This window comes from Pleurodeles waltl, chromosome 6 (genome assembly GCF_031143425.1).
Source record: "Pleurodeles waltl isolate 20211129_DDA chromosome 6, aPleWal1.hap1.20221129, whole genome shotgun sequence".
In the NCBI taxonomy this organism is placed as follows: domain Eukaryota; kingdom Metazoa; phylum Chordata; class Amphibia; order Caudata; family Salamandridae; genus Pleurodeles; species Pleurodeles waltl.
The window spans coordinates 1,524,496,730-1,524,520,676 of record NC_090445.1 but is presented as its reverse complement, the minus strand read 5'-3'; the positions used below and the strand labels follow the sequence as shown (position 1 = coordinate 1,524,520,676).

At 42.8% G+C, this 23,947-nt stretch overlaps 1 protein-coding gene across 1 annotated transcript in view; it reads right to left on the bottom strand.

The window, feature by feature from the left end:
* Positions 1–843: 843 nt before the first annotated feature.
* Positions 844–23,947, bottom strand: part of LOC138301785 (taste receptor type 1 member 3-like) — a 164,873-nt gene continuing 141,769 nt past the window's right edge. Inside the window, exons 6-7 of the mRNA XM_069242287.1 lie at positions 1,963–2,083; positions 844–1,766 (exon numbers count right to left, since the gene is read on the bottom strand). Coding sequence (XP_069098388.1) covers positions 844–1,766; positions 1,963–2,083 — 1,044 coding nt within the window. The remainder of the gene's footprint in view (positions 1,767–1,962; positions 2,084–23,947) is intronic.

The following is a 23,947-nucleotide window of genomic DNA, read 5'->3' as shown; positions in this document are numbered from 1 at the left end:
TAAAACGTGGAGAAAAATTGCTGTTTTTTTCACCTCAATTTCAATATTTTTCTTTTTCAGTTGTTATTTTCTGTAGGAAACCCTTGTAGGATCTACACAAATTACCCCTTGCTGAATTCAGAATTTTGTCTACTTTTCAGAAATGTTTAGGTTTCTGGGATCCAGCATTGGTTTCATGCCCATTTTTGTCACTGATTGGAAGGAGGCTGAAAGCACAAAAAATCCTAAAAATGGGGTATGTCCCAGTAAAATGCCAAATTTGTGTTGAAAAATTGGGTTTTCTGATTCAAGTCTGCCTGTTCCTGAAAGCTGGGAAGCTGTTGATTTTAGCACCGCAAACCCTTTGTTGATGCCATTTTCAAGGAAAAAAACACAAGCCTTCTTCTGCAGCCACTTTTTCCCATTTTAAAAAAAAAAATGAATTTTCACTGTATTTTGGCTAATTTCTTGGCCTCCTTCAGGGGAACCCACAAAGTCTGGATATCTCTAGAATCCCTAGAATGTTGGAAACAAAGGCCGCAAATTTGGCTTTGCTACCTTATGTGGACAAAAAGTTATGAGGGCCTAAGTGCGAACTGCCCCAAATAGCCAAAAAAAGGCCAGGCACAGGAGGGGGAAAAGGCCTGGCAGCGAAAGGGTTAAGTGCAAACCATATACGTTGTAGAAGCCCACGTGGTGTCACTAGTGTTGTCCACACATACATTATTTCCAGCCTAAGCATCTCTCATGCTTTTCTACATTTAGGATAAGTATCCATGTGATGCAGTGATGAGGCCATGCAAGGGGAAAGTGAAACCAAGACACTTTAGGGAGGGATTAATTTAGTGTTATCATGCTGCTCCCTCATGTTTGAGTGCTAGTTGGCTCAATAGTGATACTCCCAAAAAAGGCAGCTGTGTTCTGTTCCGGCCTAAACCAAAGAAGGTAACATTTAGGGAGAAAGAAGGCTCCTAGGATTCCTGTGGTGCACATCAAGATGACACAGACCTGCACTGCCGGCTTGTAGGAGTCCTGAACTGTGGAGTAGGTTGGGATAAAGAAGATCCAGGCAATTAAGTATATCAGCATGGAACGGGTGATGCCGCGGGCAAGGTTGTATTTTCCAGATGGGGTGCGCACCAAGAAAGTGCACAGGAAACATGTGCAGGCCAGTCCTCCATTCAAGCTAAGCAGCAGCCCAAACTCCACTAAGGACTGGGTGGAACAATGGAGCACGATCTCTTGCTCTGACTCGCTGTGACTAGTCTCGACATTAGCGGGCACCACGTTTATGTACCACAAGCAGATGGCACACTGAATTAATAGGCAGAGGGCCACAATCAACCAACATCCTTTGTCATGGAGCCACTCAAGATAAATTTTGGGACAGTGAGCGAACTCAGATGCCAGAACAAGTTTTAGAGATATAACCAGAAACAAGGCAAGACAGGCGGTCAAACTAAATGCTAGCAGAGGCCCCTGGATGAGACATGTGTACTTGTTTGGTTTCTCTATGAAGGTGGCACTGGTGCCACATGCAACAAGCAGCGACATTAAGGCAGCGAAGCACATTTTGCCACCAGATGACTGTACAAGAGGACTATGTAAATTTTTGAAGAACAGCCCTGCGACAGCCAGGATAAGAACAACGACAAGTGATATGAGGACCAGCAGCAACACAGCGAATGGGTTCTCCCAGGAGAGGTATTTCAGAAGCTGGTTGTAGCACTGAGAGCTTCTAGGTGGAGACCAGGTCTGTGGAGGGCACCGGGTACATACTTCATCTTCTAGATATTGAAAGAGAGAGAAAGGGAGAAAGCATTACCAGAAGCCCCAAAGTCTGGTTAACTCATGCACAAGTCAGAAATTGATTGGCTGGTTTACAGAGCGAAAAGACATATATTCTCCCATGAGTAGCCGATTTATAGACAACATATTGTGCCCTTTCCAATGCCTTCTTCTCTGACCCCTCCGCATACTTACCAGGTGTTCTCTTGAAAAAGCCCTCCATGCAGTCAACACAGTCATAGCAGCAGGAGTAGAAACCTCGAACCCGCTTGACCTGACCCGCTCCACACTTGACGTTGCACATTGACCCAGGCACCTGCAGGGAATAAAGAGCAAACCGACACTCTGACACCTGCAGAATTTCAAGTGCGAAACAACTGATAGATTGGGCAGCTCCATGACGAGCTAACTTGGTGTTCTCCATGGGGCTTCTCAGGGTTCATCGTTGTCACCAATGCTCTTCGACATGCAGCTTTACTGAATGGTTTGGTTGCACTGCTGATTCATATCTTGATGATATGCATTTCATTATCTATCTGGACCATTAAGGTCACACTTTCATGATTGCTGTGTGGAAGTCCAACAATAGATGATATTTAACTTCCTAACACTAAATGGCAAAATACATGAAATCTTCTCAGGTCATCCAACTGAAACAGTCATCTTATTGCATCAGACGCAATGTATGCATTCCTAAATAGACGCAATCTGCAGAGTATTTTTTTTACACATTGTGCCTGCTAAAGTGAACTGCACTTTTTCTTCCTGGAGAGCTACATGCTTCTATTCTCACTGCTTGTGAACTATCAAAATTAGATTATTTGTAACAGTTCCTATCTGGACAGCCAGCACCTACTGTGCTAAAGCTACAGAGAGTTCAGAATGCCTCAGTGAAGCATGTTTGCAACATAAAATAGCATGTTCATGTTTCTGATACATGTTTAAAGATATTTTGGTTGGTGATGAAGCAAAGCGTTCAGTTTAAATGTCATTAGAATTCCTTTCCAGTGTGTTGGCTTCGCCCATACATACAGCCAGAGCTCTTTGTTCAGAAACTTTGCGAATACTCCAAGGTTTATATTTACACGCACCACCAAAGCATCACATTTTTTTTTACGCTTCTGTGGCGCAGTGTGCCAGCACATATTTATAAGGCCACATAAAGCCACCTGCGTGGCTTTTCATGCCTTGTAAATATGGGCCTTGTATTACTCTGTGTGATTGGGGCGTTCCATGGCTGTTGCTGTCGGTGTTCCCACACAACACCCATGGAATCTGATGCATTCCCAGATTTACAAGGCTGGGAATGTGTCAGATTCCTACGCCACCCCAGGGTGACATAAAAGTAGCACAAATAGGAGAAATATCTTTGTTTCTCCTTTTTCCCTCTTTCTATGCGTGCTGCATTCTGCAGCACACATAGAAGGAGGGCAACACTATTAATGATTGTTTATGTGCAGGAACGTGTCCCTTCCTGCACATAAACAATCATCCCTGCAACACAGGCTCCCTTGCACCATGGTGTAAGGGTGCCTGCATTGGCACTAGGCTGCCTATTGTGCTACAGTACTGAGAAAAGTACAGGGATTCATCGTATTGCTGTAAATACAACACATCCCTTCACTTTCCTAATGGCACAGATTGGTGCTGCAAGATGACTTGCAGCACTGGCCTGCGTCATTATTTTGTAAATATGACCCCAAGTTTCTTCACTAAAACCTGCCTGAATGGGCAGACAATTATTTAAATATCTTGCTACTTAACTCTGGACTAGTTGCCGCTACATCTGATACAGACTGACGAGTTTATTATATTCAGAAAGGCCTCAAGACCTTTCTGAACTGATAATGAATTTCCAAACAGTTTTCCCAGCTGTTTGGTTGTCCTCTATCCCAAAGAAACTGTGTTGGTGTATGTAGAGCTTTAGAAAACTCAAATCAAAATCTAGGGCCAGATTTACTAGAAAACGACAGTGCGCTGCGCCAAATTTGGCAGCGCAGAGCACCGTCATTTTCAAAATGCAAAGATACGCTGTATTTACTAGAATATAGCACACCCCTGGGTTTATCCCTGTGCAGCCACTAAATTTTCTGCCGTGCACCAACGCAGCCACCCTTGTACCATGGTGCAAGGATGGCTGCGTTGAAGATGAGATTGTTTTTGTGCAGGAAATAAAACCTTTGTGCACAAAAAACATCTTAAATAGCAATTTGCTCTTTCTTTGTGTGCTGCAGAATGTAGCACACATAGAAAGAGCAAAAAACGAGGAGAAATGAAAGCATTTCTCATTGTTGCACCACTCTAACGCCACCCCTGGGTTGGCGTTAGATTTTGGCGCTGCCTCAGGTTTTCGAAAATCTGAGGCAGCGTCAAAATGCAATGGGTGTTGCTGTGGCAAACCCACAGTAACACCCATTGCACGTCCCTTTCACACAAAGTGCTGCGTGTGAAGGGTCGTATTTACAAGGTGGCGTTAGCCACAAAACGTGGCTTAACGCCACCTTGTAAACACGGCGCAGGGTATTGCGCCACCGGAGCTTCACAAAAAGTGACGCTCCAATGTCGATAGGGCCTTGTAAATCTGGCCCCTAGTGTCTAAACCAATTGAACTAGTCCAAGAACAAGGACATATTGCTAAACAGCACTCTACCTGGCTCTTTTGACTGAAGAACAATCACATCTAAAGAAGAAAAAGAAGACTCAAAAACTAAACTGGGGCAAATGAGTTTTAACCTTGATGACCTAGACAAATGATGAAAGATCACCCTGAGATATGTCTTGATGCTAAACATGCTCAGTGTACAGTTCTCCATTGTAAATCTATAGCCCGGGAAAATTGCAAAAAATGTCATTGTTTAACATGTGTGAGACTCTGCTCCTTGAAGTACATGCCCGAATTGTGAATTTATTGTACGGTCAACATATTGGTTGCATAAGCACCTGGTGGCTTAGATTGAAGCCTGTCCTAACTGTGTGATTTTAACTAAGAGACCAACAAGTACCGACACCAACAACTAGCCTTGTGCTAGTTTTGTTTGCTATTTTACTTTTGAACTTTGCAAAAAAAACTAATAAAGAAATGTAAAAAAAAAATAGATAAAATAGCCGGCCAGCCTGCCATGAGCTGACCTGAGCATGATGTCAAAGAAATATAAAGACACAAAGAGAAAACTCTGAAGCCTCTAACAGTAAACGTTTTGAGATATGACTTGAAACAGGTAGGCTACAGCAGGAGACATTCGATGTACTTGTTAGTAGCCATTATCCAAAAGTTGTTTGGACAAAAAAAAACCTTGACGACCTGGATGAGAAGCGCATCGCACAGCATGTACATGAAGCTAGCATCTTTGTCGGATTAACTAAAGAAGCTGATGAAGATGAAAACACTGAAGAATGTTATTACGAAAGGACCAAAACACCTTTTAACAATACCAATGGTACTCAGAGAGATAGTCATTTAAAGAACTATATGGATAGAGCACAAGTAATGTTTGCTTTTAATTTAAATTGAAACCTATGCTGACAATGGAGTGAAGACTTAAAACCATTTGATTCATTCTGTCTGATTGTTATGTTGTCAACATGTAACCACAATGTAACCAAGAACTACACTTTTAGACTTCTGGCGCATCTCCAGTCTATTGGGTTAACAAGGCAAGAAGACTGGATGGCTTCTATTCTGGCAGATAGGATTCAACAATAATGGATTCCTCCTTTTCCGCTAAACCGCATGAACTGACAGTGGGAGTTCCTCAGGGCTCTGGCCTAAGTGCAACCATATTCAATATCTATCTTACTCCCCTGGCCTATTTAGAGAAGTCCTTGGTGCTAAAAGTATTTCCTATGTGATGATGCCCAGCTGCTGTTTTCTTGGGACAAGGGAGAAGAGCTTTCAGGAACACAGATTAAAATAGGCTTAACTTTACTGCAGTCTTCCACTGGTTGATAACAGTAGAAGCGCAATGAGGAGAAAACAATAATTCTTTTTTTGGCAATATACATTCAGCACTGTGGCTGAATTTCTGGTCTGGTAGCGTGCCCCCTCCAGGCCCCCAGGATGGCATATTCAGAAATCTAGGGATTAAATTTAATGACAACCCATCCTGTCCACTAAGCTTCGCATTAGAGTTTTGGTAGGCAGCTAGTTTGGTGTCTTGCGCTCCATAAAAAAGTTTTCACACTTCCTGTGCTTCAGGTATTGATAACTTCTAGGTTGGACTATGGTAGTGCCCTTTACTTTGGACTACTGAAACATCTAATGGACAGGGTTCAAATGGTCGAAAATGCAGCAGTCCACCTTCTGCTGAACTTACCAGTCAGAACTCAGATTTCACCCTATCTGTGTGCTCTCCACTGGCTTCCCATTAGGAAGAGATTCACGATCAAGGTGCTTGTTTTAGTGAATGGAGCTCGTTAGCAAACTGGGGCTCTTCATCTTACAACCAGATTCAGGTTCTATGCTCCTCCCAGAAACCTGAGGTAGGTTAATAAACTATTAACAGTGATTCCCAGAGTTTAACGTGCTAGAGCGGGAGGAATGTCTATTACCTACCTTGGGCCAGTAGCACGTAATCAACTACTCCTGGAGTTGCTGGCAGTGAGTGATATTGCAATGCTAAAAAAAAGTGGAAAACCTGGCATTTTGTGAAGAGCTAAATGCAAACTGTTTCACCTCTCCCGACTCAAGCAACACACTGTGACACTCCTTGGAGTAGCTGTGGAGGATACAAATTGGTTTCATCATCATCATCATTCATCTTCATCATCAGATTTATGTTTTGTTTATAGAAGCTCTCTTCAGAAGCATCCATAAAGGGGAAGCATTTCCACAGAAGGTTATAACTGTATCCAAAATTCGGCAATTAACTGTCCTCATTGTATTATGGGGGACACTCTACATACAAAGCATTTCTTAAATGGTCATCTGCTCCACCCATTTAACAAGGAATGCTCCATTCAGTTTTTTCCATGTCTAGGGGCATATTTACAATCTTTCGATGCAGGACAGCACTTCAAGCCTTCTTGCTGTGCTGCGTCAAAAGAAAAAGGCAGGAATGCACTCTATCTACAAGATACGGCGCATTCATGTCCTTTCCCCTGCACTAGCACGGATTGGGCTGCCATATTCCAAAGCAGACACCCTTGCGCCATGGTGCAAGGGTGTCTGTGTTACAGGGATGAATGTTTTTGTGTAGGAAGGCACACCTTCCTGCACAAAAACAATCACAAGAAGAGGTTTCTTCTTTCTAAATGTGCTGCATAATGCAGCACACATTGAAAAAGGAAAAACGAGGAGACATATGCTTTTGGTGCATTCCCTGGTTTACAAATCCTTGTAAAACTGGGAAAGCATCAAAATCCATGGGTGTTGCGTGGGAACACCCACAGCAACACCCATGGAACGCCACTTTGATGCAGAGTAACGCAACACATCGACTTGCGCTGCGTTGCCTTACTCCATATCTACAAAGCCATGTTAAGCCACACAAAGTGACTTTATGTGGCCTTGTAGATATGAGCCTGCAACCTTCACCGATGATGTGTCAAAAAAGCGACACACCGGTTGTGCACGCCAGCTGTAAATATGGCCCCTAGTATGTATATCTGCGTTCGGCTGGAATATCATGCTGGTATGCCTTGTTTCTACCACTGTAAGCATGCTGATTGTGAAACATCCATAAGGATTAGGCACACATCACTCACCATCCTCAGAAAGATGTATTGCTATCCTGGGATGCAGAAGGGAATATTAGGCTTCCTATTTCAATACTGTGCAACACATGCACAAAGGGTTTGGGATAAGATTTCACGGTCATATTAATGAGAGGCTTGCGCCAAACGTTTTCACACATTGCAGCGCAGGCACTACGCCAAATCTATGAGGTGACCCATTTCCCCAAATATGTTGTTGTTTTAAATTTGCATCCTATAAAAGCTGCGCCACAAAGAAATTAATGTATGCAAGGTAGACGTCCATGGCAAAATGTCATGAAAACCTAATGCAGCAATATTTATGGCATTGGCAACATGTGATGCATCATATGGATGTGGCACGCAAAGACTCAAATGCACCAGCATTTCTGCACATCGATAACCCAGGCTTAGGAATTAATGCAGTGCTATACCATATAAACCTAAACCTCCAAAAACACCTTGGCAAGTTTGACTACACCATAGAGGTCACCATTCTGCAACTGGGAGTAGCAAGGAGGCAACGAAGGAGGGGGGAGTGTGTGTTCTGCCAGCGCATCTTCTTCATCAACCTCAGGGAGGCTGAGGTGAGAAAATTCTATAGGTTCAGGATGGAGTCCATTATAGAATTGCTCCAGAAGATTGGGTCAAGTTTGCTGCCACCAACTGTCAGGGCCTCCTCCCCAGGTGAAACTGATGGCTGTGCTACACATGCTGGTCTCTGGGTTATTCCAGGTCACAAAAGCAAGGGTGGCAGGAATTTCTCAGGCATCTTTTTCTGCCTTCATTCGCCTGACACCACAGTACCTCCTCTTCCCCAAAACACATCAACAACAGATGGAGACCAAGCAAGACCTCTCTGCGATTGCAGGGTTTCCACATGTCTTCGGTGCTATGGATTGCACACATGTGCAATGGGTTTCCCCAGTATAAACAGTACATGTGTTCTGCAATAGAAAACATAGGTACTCTATCAACATCCAGAATATCATGGATCATTGGGGGAGGTTCACCAATGTGCCTGCAAAATACCCAGGAAGTAGACATGACGCATACATCTTCAGGCAAAGCATCATAAACAAGCACTTCCAGATTGGACGATATGGGAATGGCCTAATTGCTGGTAAGTAAATCTGAAGTATACCATACACCAATATGACAGAATAGCAATTCCTATGTCTGTGGCCGGAGCTAGGGCCATCTGTATAAGGAGTGTGCCAGAAACTTGCATGTTGCATCATGGTACATGTGTAATGCCAATCCCTAAGTCTGTTATGTCAAGGCACACAAAGCAACTTTGAGTGGTTTCGAATGTCAAAACATTTATGACTAATGCAACCCTGTGCAAAATTCTGCATTGCATCATTGTGTGCAAAGCAGATTTTCCATGTGTGTTGTGTGGGTGTTTCCATTAACTTTTTATGGTTGATCACATATGCCACGTATACCAAACAAGGTAACCTTGGAAATGCATCCAAAAAACAGAGCCCTCCTGCTGATGTGTAAGAAGGAAAAATAACTGTAGTCCCCGCAAACACTTCGGCTTTCTATGTATGCTGTATTCCGAGGCACAAATAGATCATTGACTATGCTTCTAAGCGTTATTTATGTGCAGGAATGTGTCCCTTCCTGCATAAAGAGAATTCTGCATGCAACATAGACACCCTTTCACCATGGTGCAAGGGTGCCTATGTTCGTGCTAAGCAGCCCATTGGGTGCCAGTGCAGAGTGAAATGAAAGGAATGGACTCTTTGGCCAAAATACTGTGCACTACTGCCCTTTCCCAGTGACGCAGTGGAGCATAGATAGGTGGCATGATGTGCTACACTCTGCCGCAGTGCTACACTGAGATGCAGTGCTGTCCAACATGTCATACATCAATCATGAACATAGATTCAAATGCAACCTGTAAAAAGCATCACAGTGCAATCAGAATACCAATGTCAACATTCAGTGGTCACAGCAATGATGACTGAGTTAAGCCATCTAAGCACACTATCCCCTACAAGTTAGAGTCATACACATACATGCCAAAAACTAAAGTACTGTGTCTAGTTTTGTAGTAGACAGCTATTTTAATGACATCAGTTTGTCCCACATAGAGGTGGCCCACACTGCAAGACATATGTGTCAATCAAAGTGCACCACAACACCTTCTCTGTCAAAAACAATCGCTGAAGGCTGACAAAAAATTGTATAACAATCCATGTTACACGTTTGAACTGCACCACATGTATGCACCAAAATCACATGCTAAAGTATTATTGAATGGCTGTGTCAATGTCATGCAGTCCACCAACAATATCAGTGGTTTTGAATTGACATATGAATGTGTGACTGTAACACATGTTGGCAATTTCACTACCTAACTAGGAAAGACCATCTGGCCAAAAATCTGATCAATAATCTTTCACTTTACTGTAGTGAGTGCCCATAACAGAGTGATCAAGAACACCTCTAAATACCCATCACAGTATGCCACTGAATAAACATGAAAGTCTGGCTGGAAAAGTGCCCAAAGTGTCAGGCCATGCCCACTATTTGCTATCACACAGAGAACTGGAAGAGGCATATGTAAATCTATGGCCAACTGTATATGTAGCACATATTGTGAAATACTGTAAGAAATGTGTATACGTTATTCATTACACATAACACACATGGACAGGAATGGCACTGTAACAAAGAGCAAAACTAATGACAGTTGTAATTTCTTTTTAACTTTCAGCTGACCAAGGATATGGTCTCCAGCCATGGGTCATGGCCTCATTTGCACATCCACAGGGTGAGCCAGAATTACAGTTCAACCAGGTACTGGGAAAGACCCAGAATATTGTGAAGAAAACTTTTGGTGTGCTGAAGTCCCAGTTCAGATGCCTGGACATTTCAGGGGGGAGATTGCTATTCTAATACCCTAAGGTCTGCAAGATGATCCTAGTATGTGCCATCCTCCACAACATCTGTGTACAGGCAAATGTCCCTTGAGACATGGCTCATGATGGGCAGGATCCAATAGAGGAGGAAGAAAAGGAGAGATCCAACAGACAGTGGCTGGTAGTCGGTAATGCAACCACATTGTTCAAAATATATTTTCATAAAATAATTGTACTTTGATGGGAAAAATATCTGAAAATCAAATAAATGTTCAAAATGAAAAAAATGTTTGAATTCATTTTTATGTTGACTTTTATGTGACATCAAGTCACCCACATTTCATCAACTAGAAGTAAACCTCAACATGTCACCAGACCCGTTGAGCAACATGGGGCCATGCCTCTCATTAATAAAATCCACCTATACAGAAATACAATGTGATGCAGCTTACTTCCTTAAACGGACAGTCTAGGCTAGGCATGGCACATATCCAGTTCCAAACTGATGATTAGTTTTCTCATGTACTTCGGCAATGCAGAGATGCACAGCTAGCATTCTTGCTGTGTTCTGCAGCAGCAAAGTGTGTTACAGATGGCTGTTTGGAACACAGACCAAGAAGTGCCATACCTGAGACAAGCCTCACATTGTAGAGTGTCTCATTAGTGTGGAAGCATGTAGAATGGCAGCATTTTGCAAGAAGTAATGTTGCAAATCCCATCATAAATAATGAGTTACAGTTGTCAAAGACAAAGGCCTAGTGAACATGTAAAAGATGGCACTTGTAAAGAGTGCATACATACATGTGTGGCTTTCCTCAAAATACAGCACATGTGACCCAATTCCTGGCTGTATTGTCAGATGTACCACATCATGCTGCAGTATATAAATGACACGTTTGTACATGCATTGCACAGCAATGTTGTAAAATAACAATATGAGCAGATGACATTGTGCAGTGAGTAAATAGCCATACAAGTATGACATTGGATATGTTTTATGAACACTTGAAGAATACAGAGATCTCAAGAGTGTGATTTCACAATGTCAAAAGTCAGACAAAACTGTATGTGCATATACCCTAAATCATTGCACATGGTCAGATGGAGGAATTTGGATATAAACTTACCTTTGCATGGCAAAAGTTGGTTACCTATGACCTGATTTACAAGTGCATAGTTTAGGGGATCACAAATCTTCCATCATCCCAAAGGGGAACATTTAGTTGAGTGTGTGCCATTACATATGCCTGTGTCAGGGAATGCAGTATCTTTGGCCCAGGAGGCAGTGGTGTCTGCCGCCAATCAGGGGTGGTGGGGAGGTACAGGGGGGTTGTGTGTGTGAGAGTAAAGAAATCGTTTTCAAAACGTACCTACCAGGCGATCCCGGCTGCCTCAGTTGCTCCTCTCTTCCCAGCAGTTACTGGGGCACAGGCTCCCAATCCAAATGCTGCTCTCATACTATACCAAGCATGAGAGCAATGTTGGGATCAGCCTAAGTGGACTGGTTTGACACTCGCTCAGGTAAAGTGAGCGTGTGCCATTTCTCCAACCTTGCTGTGTAACACAGCTGGGTTGGAGAAAAGTAAGTGTGCATGTTGGTTTGGCCGTCCTAAAATGCCAGCCAAACCCACATGCAGACTTTACAGTGCTCACCACTCCTTCTAACTATGGCCCAGCTCGCACCACCCTAGATGTGCTATCAGACAGTGATAAAGAAAAGTGTAAAAAATGGTTTTATTATAATTTTATTTGTAACTGCCTGACTGAGCCATTACGGAGGAGCTGTCCCTGCCAGGAGGCACACACAAAGGCCTCCTCTAAGAGTAGATATACTGCTACTAACATTGACAAGTATAAGATAGGGATGATGTGTGTTTGGCTGCATTATGTTAATTGAAAATCTCTAGTTAAATTGACTATTTGACCATGTTTCACTGCAGTGATGCCTAATGGCCCATTCACCTGTTCCAAAGGTCTGTTGCCGTGTGACACACTCACACCTGATCAAAATCATGTTTTCTGAAAAATATGTGTGCATGATAATACCACGTGCAGAACATGTGCCTGTGCAAGATATACACAACAAGGTTGCAATGTGGAACAGTGTGCATATGCTGAGAGTGTGTGTGCTGCTACAGTTTGTTCACCCTCCAGCACAACCAAAGGGAGGGTAGTGCCAAACTGTGCGATGACTGAGTGTGTGTGCTGCATGTCATGATGTTTGCTTCTATCGTACATATATGGATCATAGTATAGTCTCCATAATGTCCTGTGACTGTAAACAGAAGGGCATATAATGGGCATGCTCACACAGTGTAGCAGTCTCCCTACACCACGGTTAAGTTTGAAAGCAAATTGCTAGAAATGGACTGTATCTAACAAAACACTTTATAATCTTACCTTTTCCCCTGTCCTGGTGCTGTATTGTATTGCTGCCATGAAGCAAGGATGCAACTATTACATGCAAGAATATATGTGAGCATGAAGGTGCGTCTAACTGCTAACCAATATATGCTGTGAGTCACAGTGCTTAATCTATATGTGTTGCTGTACAAGGACAAAAAGAAAAATTAACTAACGTGGAGATGTTAGGGCTAACTCAATGTAATGTCACTTCTGGTAAGGTACTTCTTACTGACTCATTTGCAGGTTTGCCTGGAGTCTCTGTTTGTAAATGCATAAATCACCATCTGATGTGAATGGCTATCCATATGCAAATGTCAAGGAATCTTTCTCTGGTGCAGAGTAAGAAAATGCAGTGAATTGCAATATATTTGTGGCACTTGTGATTAATGACATATGTCTTGGCCACTCAAGCTGGCCTTGCTGTGCTTAAACAATAGGCACACAGATTTGCAAAACATATGTACATTGGTGCATTGTGCATGCTCCACCCGTATTGTTTCAGAAATATAGCCCTGACTGCAAATGTGTCTGAACTACCACATTACATGGTGGAAGTTTTCTAGTTTAGTGTGCAGATAATTGGCTACCGGACAATCACAGGTGCCTATTGGTTTTACACCATATCTATCATATTCATCCAGTAAATCAGTGAGCTGGCTGCCACATACACTGTAGACTGGCTGAACGAGTCTATCTCTGTGCTTCTACGAGTGTGTGTTGCATCTGTAACACATCCTATGGCAGGAATCCTGACAGATGGTCTGAATGTATATATTGTGCATAACAGGGAATACAATAGTGTTGCACATAGGTATAGTAATGCTATATATTTGACATAGTTTTGACTAAACTGCAGCTACCTATGTTTCCCCAAGCATACTACAAACCTCAAAAGGAAGAAAAACTTCTAAATGCCTCTATACATTAAAATAGTTACTTACTTTACATTAAAACATTTTGTCACTCAATACGTCACCACTAAGAAAGTGAATTCTCACACATAGATATACTATTACCACTGAAAAAGCACACATTAGAAAATATTATACCAGTCGGGTAAGAAAAGAGGAGCAAGAAAAGTAAGACCAAGGTGTGTTTTCTTGCAATGCCTAATTCCATACAGTGTATCCCAGAAAACAGGTCAGTTGTGTAGGTCAGAACCCATGCATTGACCCGTTTTAATGGTGCATTGTACCCATTGTGCTGGTCGCAAGCCATGCATAAATGCCATTGTGTTGAAAACAATGCATAGGTGCTAATGCACTGGTCATTAATTACGCAATGACAATTTTTGTACTGATGCGTCATAAAAAACACACACATATGTAAAAATCGAGCGGAATACACCCAGGAAGTCACTCAATGGGTGTGGGAGGCTGCAAACTAGGAAGTGTGAAGTTACTTTCACTTTCTCTTACTTTCTGTTAGTCTGTGCTTGGTATTGGATGTGTTTGGAGAGCGAGTATGAAAAATTCTAGTGTTTTGGTCTTGTCAATGTGTGTTCTGTCCCTATTTTGTCTCTCTGCCATACCTATTTTGTCTTGTTTCATTGTTTTGTATAAATATTTGCCATTGGGAGTTAGTCTTTTTGGGGTTTCTCTGTTAGGTAGTAATAATTTGTAGGGGGTTTGTTATTGGGTTTAGTGCATTTGGGAGCAATAGGGAAATATTTTTGGGGGGTAAGAATTTTTCAGAGTCAGAGTTGGGTGTGCTGATATGGCTCATAGTGCATTATCTGCCAAGGCTGCTAGCGGCAGGGGTCAGGGAGAGCCAGGGCTACCCTGCAAAGGAGAAGAAGGATCACTGGTAGTGTGTGCACTGGCACAATCAGAAGACTTTCAAAATATCACAGATCACTGTACAGATGAAATACAGATGGGCTGATGTAATTGCACGGGAGGCCGATGTTATTGACCTGGCTGGACTTGAGATTTGTGTACCCGTAGGTAGGTATGTATGTATGTTTCTTCCTCATTTTGTGATGTACCTTTATCAGTGATGCCAAACATAGACAAAGCCCATACATATTTTGTGCATTTTTTTACATATTGCAACGTTGGAGATGTATATCAGGATAAATGCATATAAGGAGATGATGTAAAGTAAGGGAACGTTGAGTGCCTCAGAGTGCCTACATTAATCAAACATAAAGCAAGCAGAGGGTGAATTGCTCAATTTCTATACCTTTTCACAAGGGGCTATTCAATGGTGCAAATGTGCCTGCATTGGTGCTATGCTGCCTAAAGGGCACCAGCGCAGGGGAAAAGACAGGTATGTGCGGTATTCTTTTAAATACTGCACATTCCTGCCCCTTCCCTGTGATACAGGACAGTGCAGCAAGGTGACTTACTGCACTGCCCTGTGCCACAAAGCAACTTAATATAGGCCGTATGTTCCAAAAGCTTTTATGGTTAATCCTCATTGTGGGCTGCAAATGTACTCGGATTGCCATGCCTTATGAATATCTACTTGTGCAGAATTGTGTGTTTTTTAGAGAAATAAAAACATTATACGTGGTGACAAGACATGCAGCCTTACACAAAGTTGGAAGGTAAAACCATTTAATACTAACCAGCACTCTGTGCACCAGTGCCTGTAAACCTTTGTATAGCTTTTATGACGGTACATATGGTGTAGGCCTGTCCTTTTCCATCATAGCAACACTTAGCTATTCCTAGGGTCAATTACGTCATCCATGTGTCATGGTACACTGGAGTCTCACATGATGCTGCCCAGCATTACTAAATCCATCACATCCTTGAGGCATGTTCAGGCATATCATGACGGGTACATCTGAACTTCAGCATCCAACCAGCTCCGGCCTGCAAAAGAACTAGCTTCGTGCAATAATCTGGTCATATTGACATGTGTGTTTTTAAGCACTTATGTAAATCTGAAATATTGGGATATCATAGTTCATAACAAAAAAATTTAAACATATGTGAAAGCAATATTTACAGTGCAATGTCCTCCTTCATGTCTCCTAGGTGGTTACCTACCATTTACAATTGGGGAGGTAGACTCCTTCCAGAACCCAAATAATACAAGTAGGTGTTATAAGTACATGTATGTACCATTTTGATATCTGTGTATGATCTATGTCAAATGTTACATTGTGATGTGTGGTAAGAGGTAATACTCAATTAGCTGTCAGTGTGCAAATCTGAACAGAACCCGCCCAGAGATTCTTTAAGAATTATCAAGGAGTAAAATCATTCAGAATGTACGGGGTATGTAAGCAGGCCCACAGTATCTAAAATCTCCACTATACTTCAAGGCTTCCCCCTGGCTGCCATAATCGCCTGGGCAGCGGTGCAAGCATCGCGCCCCTGGGGATTATGAGTCCGCAACCGCCAGCCTGGCCACGGTGGAATACACCGCCATGGAAAGGCTGGTGGTAAGGGGAACTTGGGGGGGGGCCTGGGGGCCCCTGCCCTGCTCATGCACTTGGCATGGGCAGGGGCCCCCAGGTATAGCCCCGTCGCACATTTCACTGCCCGAATTTTGGGCAGTGAAATGCACAACAGGTGCTGCTGCACCTGCTGCACATCAGCATTGCCGTTGGCTCTATTACGAGACGACAGCAATGTTGATGTTACGTTTCCGCTTGGCCAGCAGACGGTAACACTGTTAGCGTTGGCTGGTCCAGCAGAAAAGTCGTAATAGAGAGCCAGAAATACCGCCAGCACTGGCGGTATTCTGGCTCCCGCAGCCTCTGCAGTCTTTTGAAAAGACCGCCGAGGTTGAAATGAGGGCCTAAGTGTGTTGAGTACATGATGTAGCTATTATCCTGCAGTCTTTGAAGGTGTATGCTATTTTGTAAGAGGCCTATGTTCAACAGTTAGTGTATTTCACATAAGTGTCACTTAACAACTATTTGACATTCTGAATGCATTGTAAATATTCATCTAAGTGTGACTTGACACGCAGTCCACCACAGATACTTACCCATTGTAGCACTGTGTGTGATACTACATGCATAATTTGGATAGTTTTGTGACAACATATTACAGAACTCGGTCTGTGCTGGGACACACAATAGTGCCTGCCACCAACACACACACCTTTGTGCCATTCTGCACATAGGTAATTGGTGTTAGCTGGTTATAAATCATGAACGTGACCCCCACCTGCCTGGAGAACCTCAATAAACCTTGGCATTGAGTACTTGCTAAGTGTGGCACTACATGCATGTAACTTTGTGCAACCACTTGCAATGTTTTTAAACTGTATGTCTACCATTTCCTCTTAGTCTGCGGAGGTGTTGCTTTGTTCCAGTGTCTGTAATTTGGCTCCAAATCAGTAATATGTGTGTATATTGTACACTTGATTTCATGTGTGGTTACACTCACACTCAATACATGTGAGACCTATCAAGGACAGAGGAACACATTTATCCTATGTATCCCAGTGGACATTTCAACACCATTTATCATTAGTAAATGAACCTCTAATAATATGAAGTTGCATTTCAGACAGACTGACATCCAAGTGTTGGCAAACCTTGTACATCCTTGAGCAGCATAGCTATGATGCTAATTCAGAAGACGTCTAGCCATGAGAGCCTGCATATTATCAGTGCAAGCATACTTTAAGATCTTTAGGGTCTCTTCAGTGACTTGAGGCTATCATATGTGCTAGTTTACATTGTAATGTTCACTGAATAGAAATATGTGGCTGAGTGGAACATTTTAACTAACTCACATGCCTCACAGGCCCCATTGTGAACATGTAGGCATTTATTTGTTTAAGAAGACCTTCTCACTGTGTGCTACACTAGTAACTGAGGTTTGTCACACCATGACTTTCAATTGGACAAAACATTCTGCATAATGCGATAGCAGTGGATGTACATGATGTCTGGGCAAATATAACAAGTGCAGGTGATAGTGACTGAAGTTCAATCTCCTCTATATGCTAAAACCTTGGTTCTGTATGTACAAATAAACCATGGTATAAGTTGTCTTTTCTGCAACAGACATCCCACTCTTAGGTTTATAGGAGTAAATGTATTTACCTGTGTGGGTGGCTCACCACATTTTTACTTTGTTTGAGGCAACAACGCAAATATTGATAGTCAGCAAAGGATGTCCAGACAGAGTCCATTTGGGAGATATGTCATGGGACAATTACCGACGTGAACGGCAATTGTCCCATGACATATCTCTATATACTTCATTAGGCTGATTACTGCCATCTTGTCTATTTTTACTCCTTATGATTGACTCACTTGGAGTTCTACTGCAACCATCTGTTTGGAAATTCTGTACTCTTTCCTACATACACATGTTCGCATAGCTTACGCCTTGACAAAGTCTTGAAGACGAAACACATGTCGGCTGTTTTGCTGTATGGACTTATGTTGCATGTGGTCTTTTGATTGGAACTCTGACCACTCATTTTCATCTGGCGGTTTTACTGTATGGACGTATGTTGCACGTAGTCATTTGATTGAAACTCTGACTACATACTTGCTCTTCTAATAAATATCAAGTATCACTTGCTTTGCCGGACGTCGACTCAATTCCTGAAATACTACTTGGATCTACTACTCAACATTTGACTCTGGGTGTGCCCTGGCCTTTTTGTTTTCATGTCATGGGACATGTAGAAGTGTTGAGAATTTCAGTGAGGAGGTACAAATTGCCATTAGAGAAGACAGGCCACTTCACAAGTCCACAGGTGGATAACATTAGTAGGTACATCAACAAAAAGTGGCAGTTCTGAGTTAGAAAAGAGTTAGCATGATGATAGACACAGGCCCACGGGGGAACTGTCCAAGGGGGCACAGACAAATGTTACCTGGCAGTTTTCTAACAGAAATTTAAGAAATCCACATCTTCATCCTTTCATGGGTGTTGTGCCTCACCTGCAGATAGTGGCGTTTGTGTGAGAGGCATCTGAGGCAAAGGCAAACACATATCAGGGCCTGAAGAAATGTCTTACCTGTCCCCAACAGCATTTGTCTGTGCCAGCAAGGAAGACAGAGCAGCACTAAAAAGGGTCTCATGGCTTCTCAGCAATGCAACAACTTCTCCATGAAGGCCACTTGCTGTTGCTATGTAGGAGTCCAACTTGCGCTCCATAAATGCCATGATGTTACTGATAGTCCACAGCTTGGTGGCAACCTCACTGGAATCAGATGTTGAAGACTATTGTTCTTGCTTCTGCCTCATGACACCAGCAATGCCAGCTAGGGGCTCACCCATACTATGGAGACGAGTGTAGGTGCCTTTATTTGCCTCAGATGTATCTTATTGGGACAGAGGCACCTACGGACTCCTTCAAGGGTGCCCGCTGAGGTCTCCATCCCCTACTGCACCTCATTAACCATCTACTGCTGAAGACAACTTGGGGGTCCTCGGAGCTGGGCTTAGATTGGCAGATGGGGAATTTTGTGTTGGTGGTGGTTCATCTGGAGACCCTGCAGTGCTGTCATCTCTTGCCAGGTCCAGAGAAGGGGATTCTATGGAATCCAGGATTTGCTGGAAGGTGACATCATCCATGGGAGGCAGGAGCTTATCACCAAAAGGTAGGTCATCCAGAACAGGCAGTTGTACAGGAGGTGTTGTTTGTCCATCTGCAATGAATACTATTTCTTTTTATGATGATCTATGGATGGGCATTTCCTCTGTGTTTAAATTTGAAAATCATGCTGCCTCCATTGTGAATTTGAGATTGTTATGATAAATTTGGAATACAACTGAAATACTTGAATTAAAGTTAGATTTAAATATTTGATTTGGCCGATTTGTGCTTTTGAGGCTGGGCAGCTTGAAGCTGGGTGTGACGGCGCAGGAGCCGTTTTTTTTTATGTTATGCAGGTGCTATTGGAACACAGCACCATTTCCAGCTTGTACGCCAAATCTTTTCCTTGAGCATCGTTGAATACCACATAACTTTGAGCATTATGAAGAGTGCACTCTATATTCATTTTCGAGTGTGATATATGGGTTGACATGTTAGACATGCCTGCCCTTTCCCATGCACACAGCACAACAAAGTGTGTTGATACACTGCACAACATGACATGTTGTTTGACTGTATTGTTCTTTTTTTTTTATGTTATGCAGGTGCTATTGGAACACAGCACCATTTCCAGCTTGTACGCCAAATCTTTTCCTTGAGCATCGTTGAATACCACATAACTTTGAGCATTATGAAGAGTGCACTCTATATTCATTTTCGAGTGTGATATATGGGTTGACATGTTAGACATGCCTGCCCTTTCCCATGCACACAGCACAACAAAGTGTGTTGATACACTGCACAACATGACATGTTGTTTGACTGTATTGTTCATTGATGACATTTACCCTGTAGATCATCCTGGTCCTCGACCGCAGAACTATCCTGTACGGCAACTCCTGCCACCAACTCTGGTGGGATAAGTGATGCCATCTGCTCCTCCAACAGGTCCAACTCCTCCTATTCCTCTGGTCATCCTCGGGTCTGCATGGCTTCCCTCACGTTCTTGGCCAGTTTCTCCTTGGTCCTGTGCTTATAATCATGCCACCTTTTTTACAGATCAGACACTGTCCTTTTAGCTTGGACAGCACTGTCAATCTTATCCACTATGGATTGCCAAACGGCTGCCATCTTCCATAATTGCAATTTTGTGGTAACAAAGAGAAGGTTTTCATTTTTGTATCACCTCAGCATTTAACATTTGGTTCTCCTCCTTGCTGAAATTGCTTCTCCTCTTCCTCCTTCCCTTGCCTGCTGTCCAGGCATCTTGGCTGGGCTTGGGATTGTTGCCCTCCTGACTTGTGGATGCTGTTGCCTCCGCTTTCTTCAGTTGTTGTGGGTTGCAGCTCCGATTTTTTTAATGTGTGGTTTTTTATGCATTTTTTAAGAGTCGCATTGCTGATTTGCTTCACTTTCAAATGCTTTGCAACATGCAAATCAGCTTTGCCCCTTATAAGAACCAATTGCCTTACGCCATGCTGCGTCATTTTTTTATGTATCACAATTCTAGACGCAGTTTAGAGCCTTACAATATGGTGTGGCGTTCCATAGATATGCCGCAGCCATATTACACGCAAATTTCACACCAAATGCAAGATTTCTTGATGCAATGCTGCTGCAACACCGCGTTGTGTCACTCTGAGAAATCTGCCCCTCTGTGTGGCATTCCATAGAAGCACAGATGTTGATACCAGACGTGGGCAAAAACTGAAGAATAAAATACAAAGTGCAGAGAATGAAAGTATCTAAAGCTGATGAACAGTCACAGTATTCTTTACAGAGAAATACTAGAAATAATGTTGAGATCTGTCTCTATACAATGGGAAACTAAAATAACTTTTTGCCTTGAAAAAAGAATGTCACCTAGGTTGACTAAATAGACATTGAAAGTAATTGACACACTTGATGTAATTTGGCACTGGTAATTCTAAAATGAGCGATATGGTCATAGCTTTAACTTATATTACATGACTAGAAAGAAGAATAAAATGGTATACCAACCTGGTCACATTTTTGATTGCTTTAGATGATTAGAGTAAAAAGATGTTTTGTCTACACTCAAAATGTGAGTATTTTAGGCTCAGTTAGTAAGGGCACCACCTTACAGTTAGAGGAGCATATAGTACCCATCCTTTCCATGGTTATATGTGATTTTGGTAAAAAGCTAACTTGGCTCAAACTGGTCTCAGTCACACATCTCAACTGACCTGTTTCAACTAACATTTCAACTAAAGGACTTTTTGTGGTTGACTAAACCAACCTTGTGAATATTGATTTTTTTACTTTACTTTTTCTGCCTTCTGATGATCATTTTTTTTCTGCTTGTCTCAACCTTCCCTTAAACAGTCTTTTTTTAATTTAGGGGGCAGAAGGGGTGGGAAATACTTACTTTAATCCCTGCACCATTTCTCCTCATGTTTGTTACAGAGCTTGGAGTAGAGTCTTGATCCTTCCTCCTTATGTTCCCCCTTCTAGCCATGCCCCTTACATATAAGATCCCTTGCCTGTGCACCCATCCCTTTGCGCCTGTCGCCTCATCCTCCAACCTCCTTTATTTATCTTTTCTCTTCACTGCTTCTGACCCTTTGTACCCCGTTCCTCCTTTGGAAACCACCTTTTTAGGGTTGAGCCAGTGATAGCATTCGCTAGCGCATACATATTGCTTGTGATTCGCTGTTGATTTTGGAAAAGGGCTTAGAGACCGCCCCTGGCTTACCATTTGTTGGCTTGCATGGCACCCTTCATTACAGGATCGTAATTCGTCACTGGAGGCCTAACATCATTTCTATTCACATCCTTGGAGCAGGGACCAAGCACTGATTGATTCAATTTAATCAGCAACCGTCCACTGCGCTCGATGTGATAGACATACTATTTCCTTATTTAACTTCTAGTGCCCTGCAAACAGATGGCAGTGTCCAGCAGGACAAACAAAATTGCAAATTTGTATTTTTTATTGTTAACTTTCTTTTTGCCAAGTCTTCTTTTCTAACTTTGCATTTTTGTTTTGTTTTTTTAACTGTTAGTGCCCTGTAAAATAAAGGTGCATGACTGGGAAAATCATGCCCAGCAGGACAAACAAAATTGAACAGGTGTATCTTCTACAGTTAATTATTTTTTACTTTGCCAAGTTTTTCTCACTTTGCACTCATGTTTTGTTTTTGTTTAAACTTGTGGGTGCTGTTCTCAAGAGGTGACAATTATCTTGTTCTCAATAGGAACATTGCTTCTTTCTTTTGTGTGATTTTTTAAATTATACTTTAACACATAATTGTGCGGGATGCCCCAGTCCGTCCTACTCCAATCCAATCCGCCCCACTCCAATCCAAACCACACTCCCCAATCCACTCCAGTCCACCACATGCCAACCCTCCTAACCCATTCCCACTCCAATATGCCCCTCTCCAACCCAAAACATTCTGCTTCACTCCTATCCAAAACAATCTGGGCAACTCCAAACCAAAACAATGTGTTCCACCCCAATCCAAAACATTCTGCCCAAATCCAATCCAAATAAATCTGCCCTACTCCAACTTGCCCACTCCAATCTAAAGCAATCTGCCCCACTCCAACCCAAAACAATATGTCCTGCTTGAATCTGCCCCACTCCACTCCAAAACAATCTGCCCCACTCCATTCTCCCCACTCTGATCCAATTCCACCACTCCAATCCAATCTGCCCACAACAATCAAAACAATCTGCCCACCTCCAATCTGCCCCACTCCAATCCAAAACAATCTACCCCACTCTAATCTGAAAAAATCTGCCCGCTCTAATCTAAAACAAAATGCCCAACTCCAATCCAAAATAATCTGTCCACTCAAATCTGAAACAATCTGCCCCACTCCAATAACCCCAATCCAATCGCCTCAGTTCAATCCACCCCACTCCAATCAAGTCCACCTCACCTGATCCCCCCCACTCTGCCCAACTCCACTCTGCCCCCTCCAATCTGCCCACTCTAATCCAAAACAATCTTCCCCACTCCAATCGAAAACAATCTGCTGCACGCCAATCTGTGCAACTCCAGTCCAAAACAATTTGCCCTACTCCATTTCAAAACAAAGGGGCCTTCTCAATTCCAAAACAATCTGCCTCACTTCAATAAAAAAAAAAACTGTCCCACTCCGATCTGCCCCACTCTTTTCTGACCTACTCCGATCTTCCCTGCTCCAGTCCGAAACAATCTGTCCATCTCCAATCCAAAGAAAACTGCCCTACTCCATTCCAAAACGATATGCCCACTCCATTCCAAAGCAATATGCCCCACTCCAATCCAAAACAATCTGACCCACTCCAATCAAAAACAATCTGCCCCACTCCAGACTGCCCCACTACAATCCAAAGAATCTGACCCACTACAATCCAAAGCAATCTGCCAACTACAATCCAAAACAATCTGGCCTACTCCAACCAAAAACAATCTACCCCACTCCAATCCACAACAATCTGCCCCATTCCGATCCAAAACATTCTGCCGCCCTCCAATCTATAATAAACTGCCCCACTCCGATGCAATACAATCTACCCCAAACCAATGTGCACCCACTCCAATCCAAACCAATCTGCACCCACACCAATCCATAACAATCTGTCACACTCCAATCTGCCCCACTGCAACCAAAACAACGTGCCCCACTCCAATCTGCCTTAGTGCAAACCAAAACAATCTGCTCCACTCCAGTCTACCCCTCTGCAATCCAAACAAATGTGCCCCACTTCAGTTCAAAACAATCTGCCC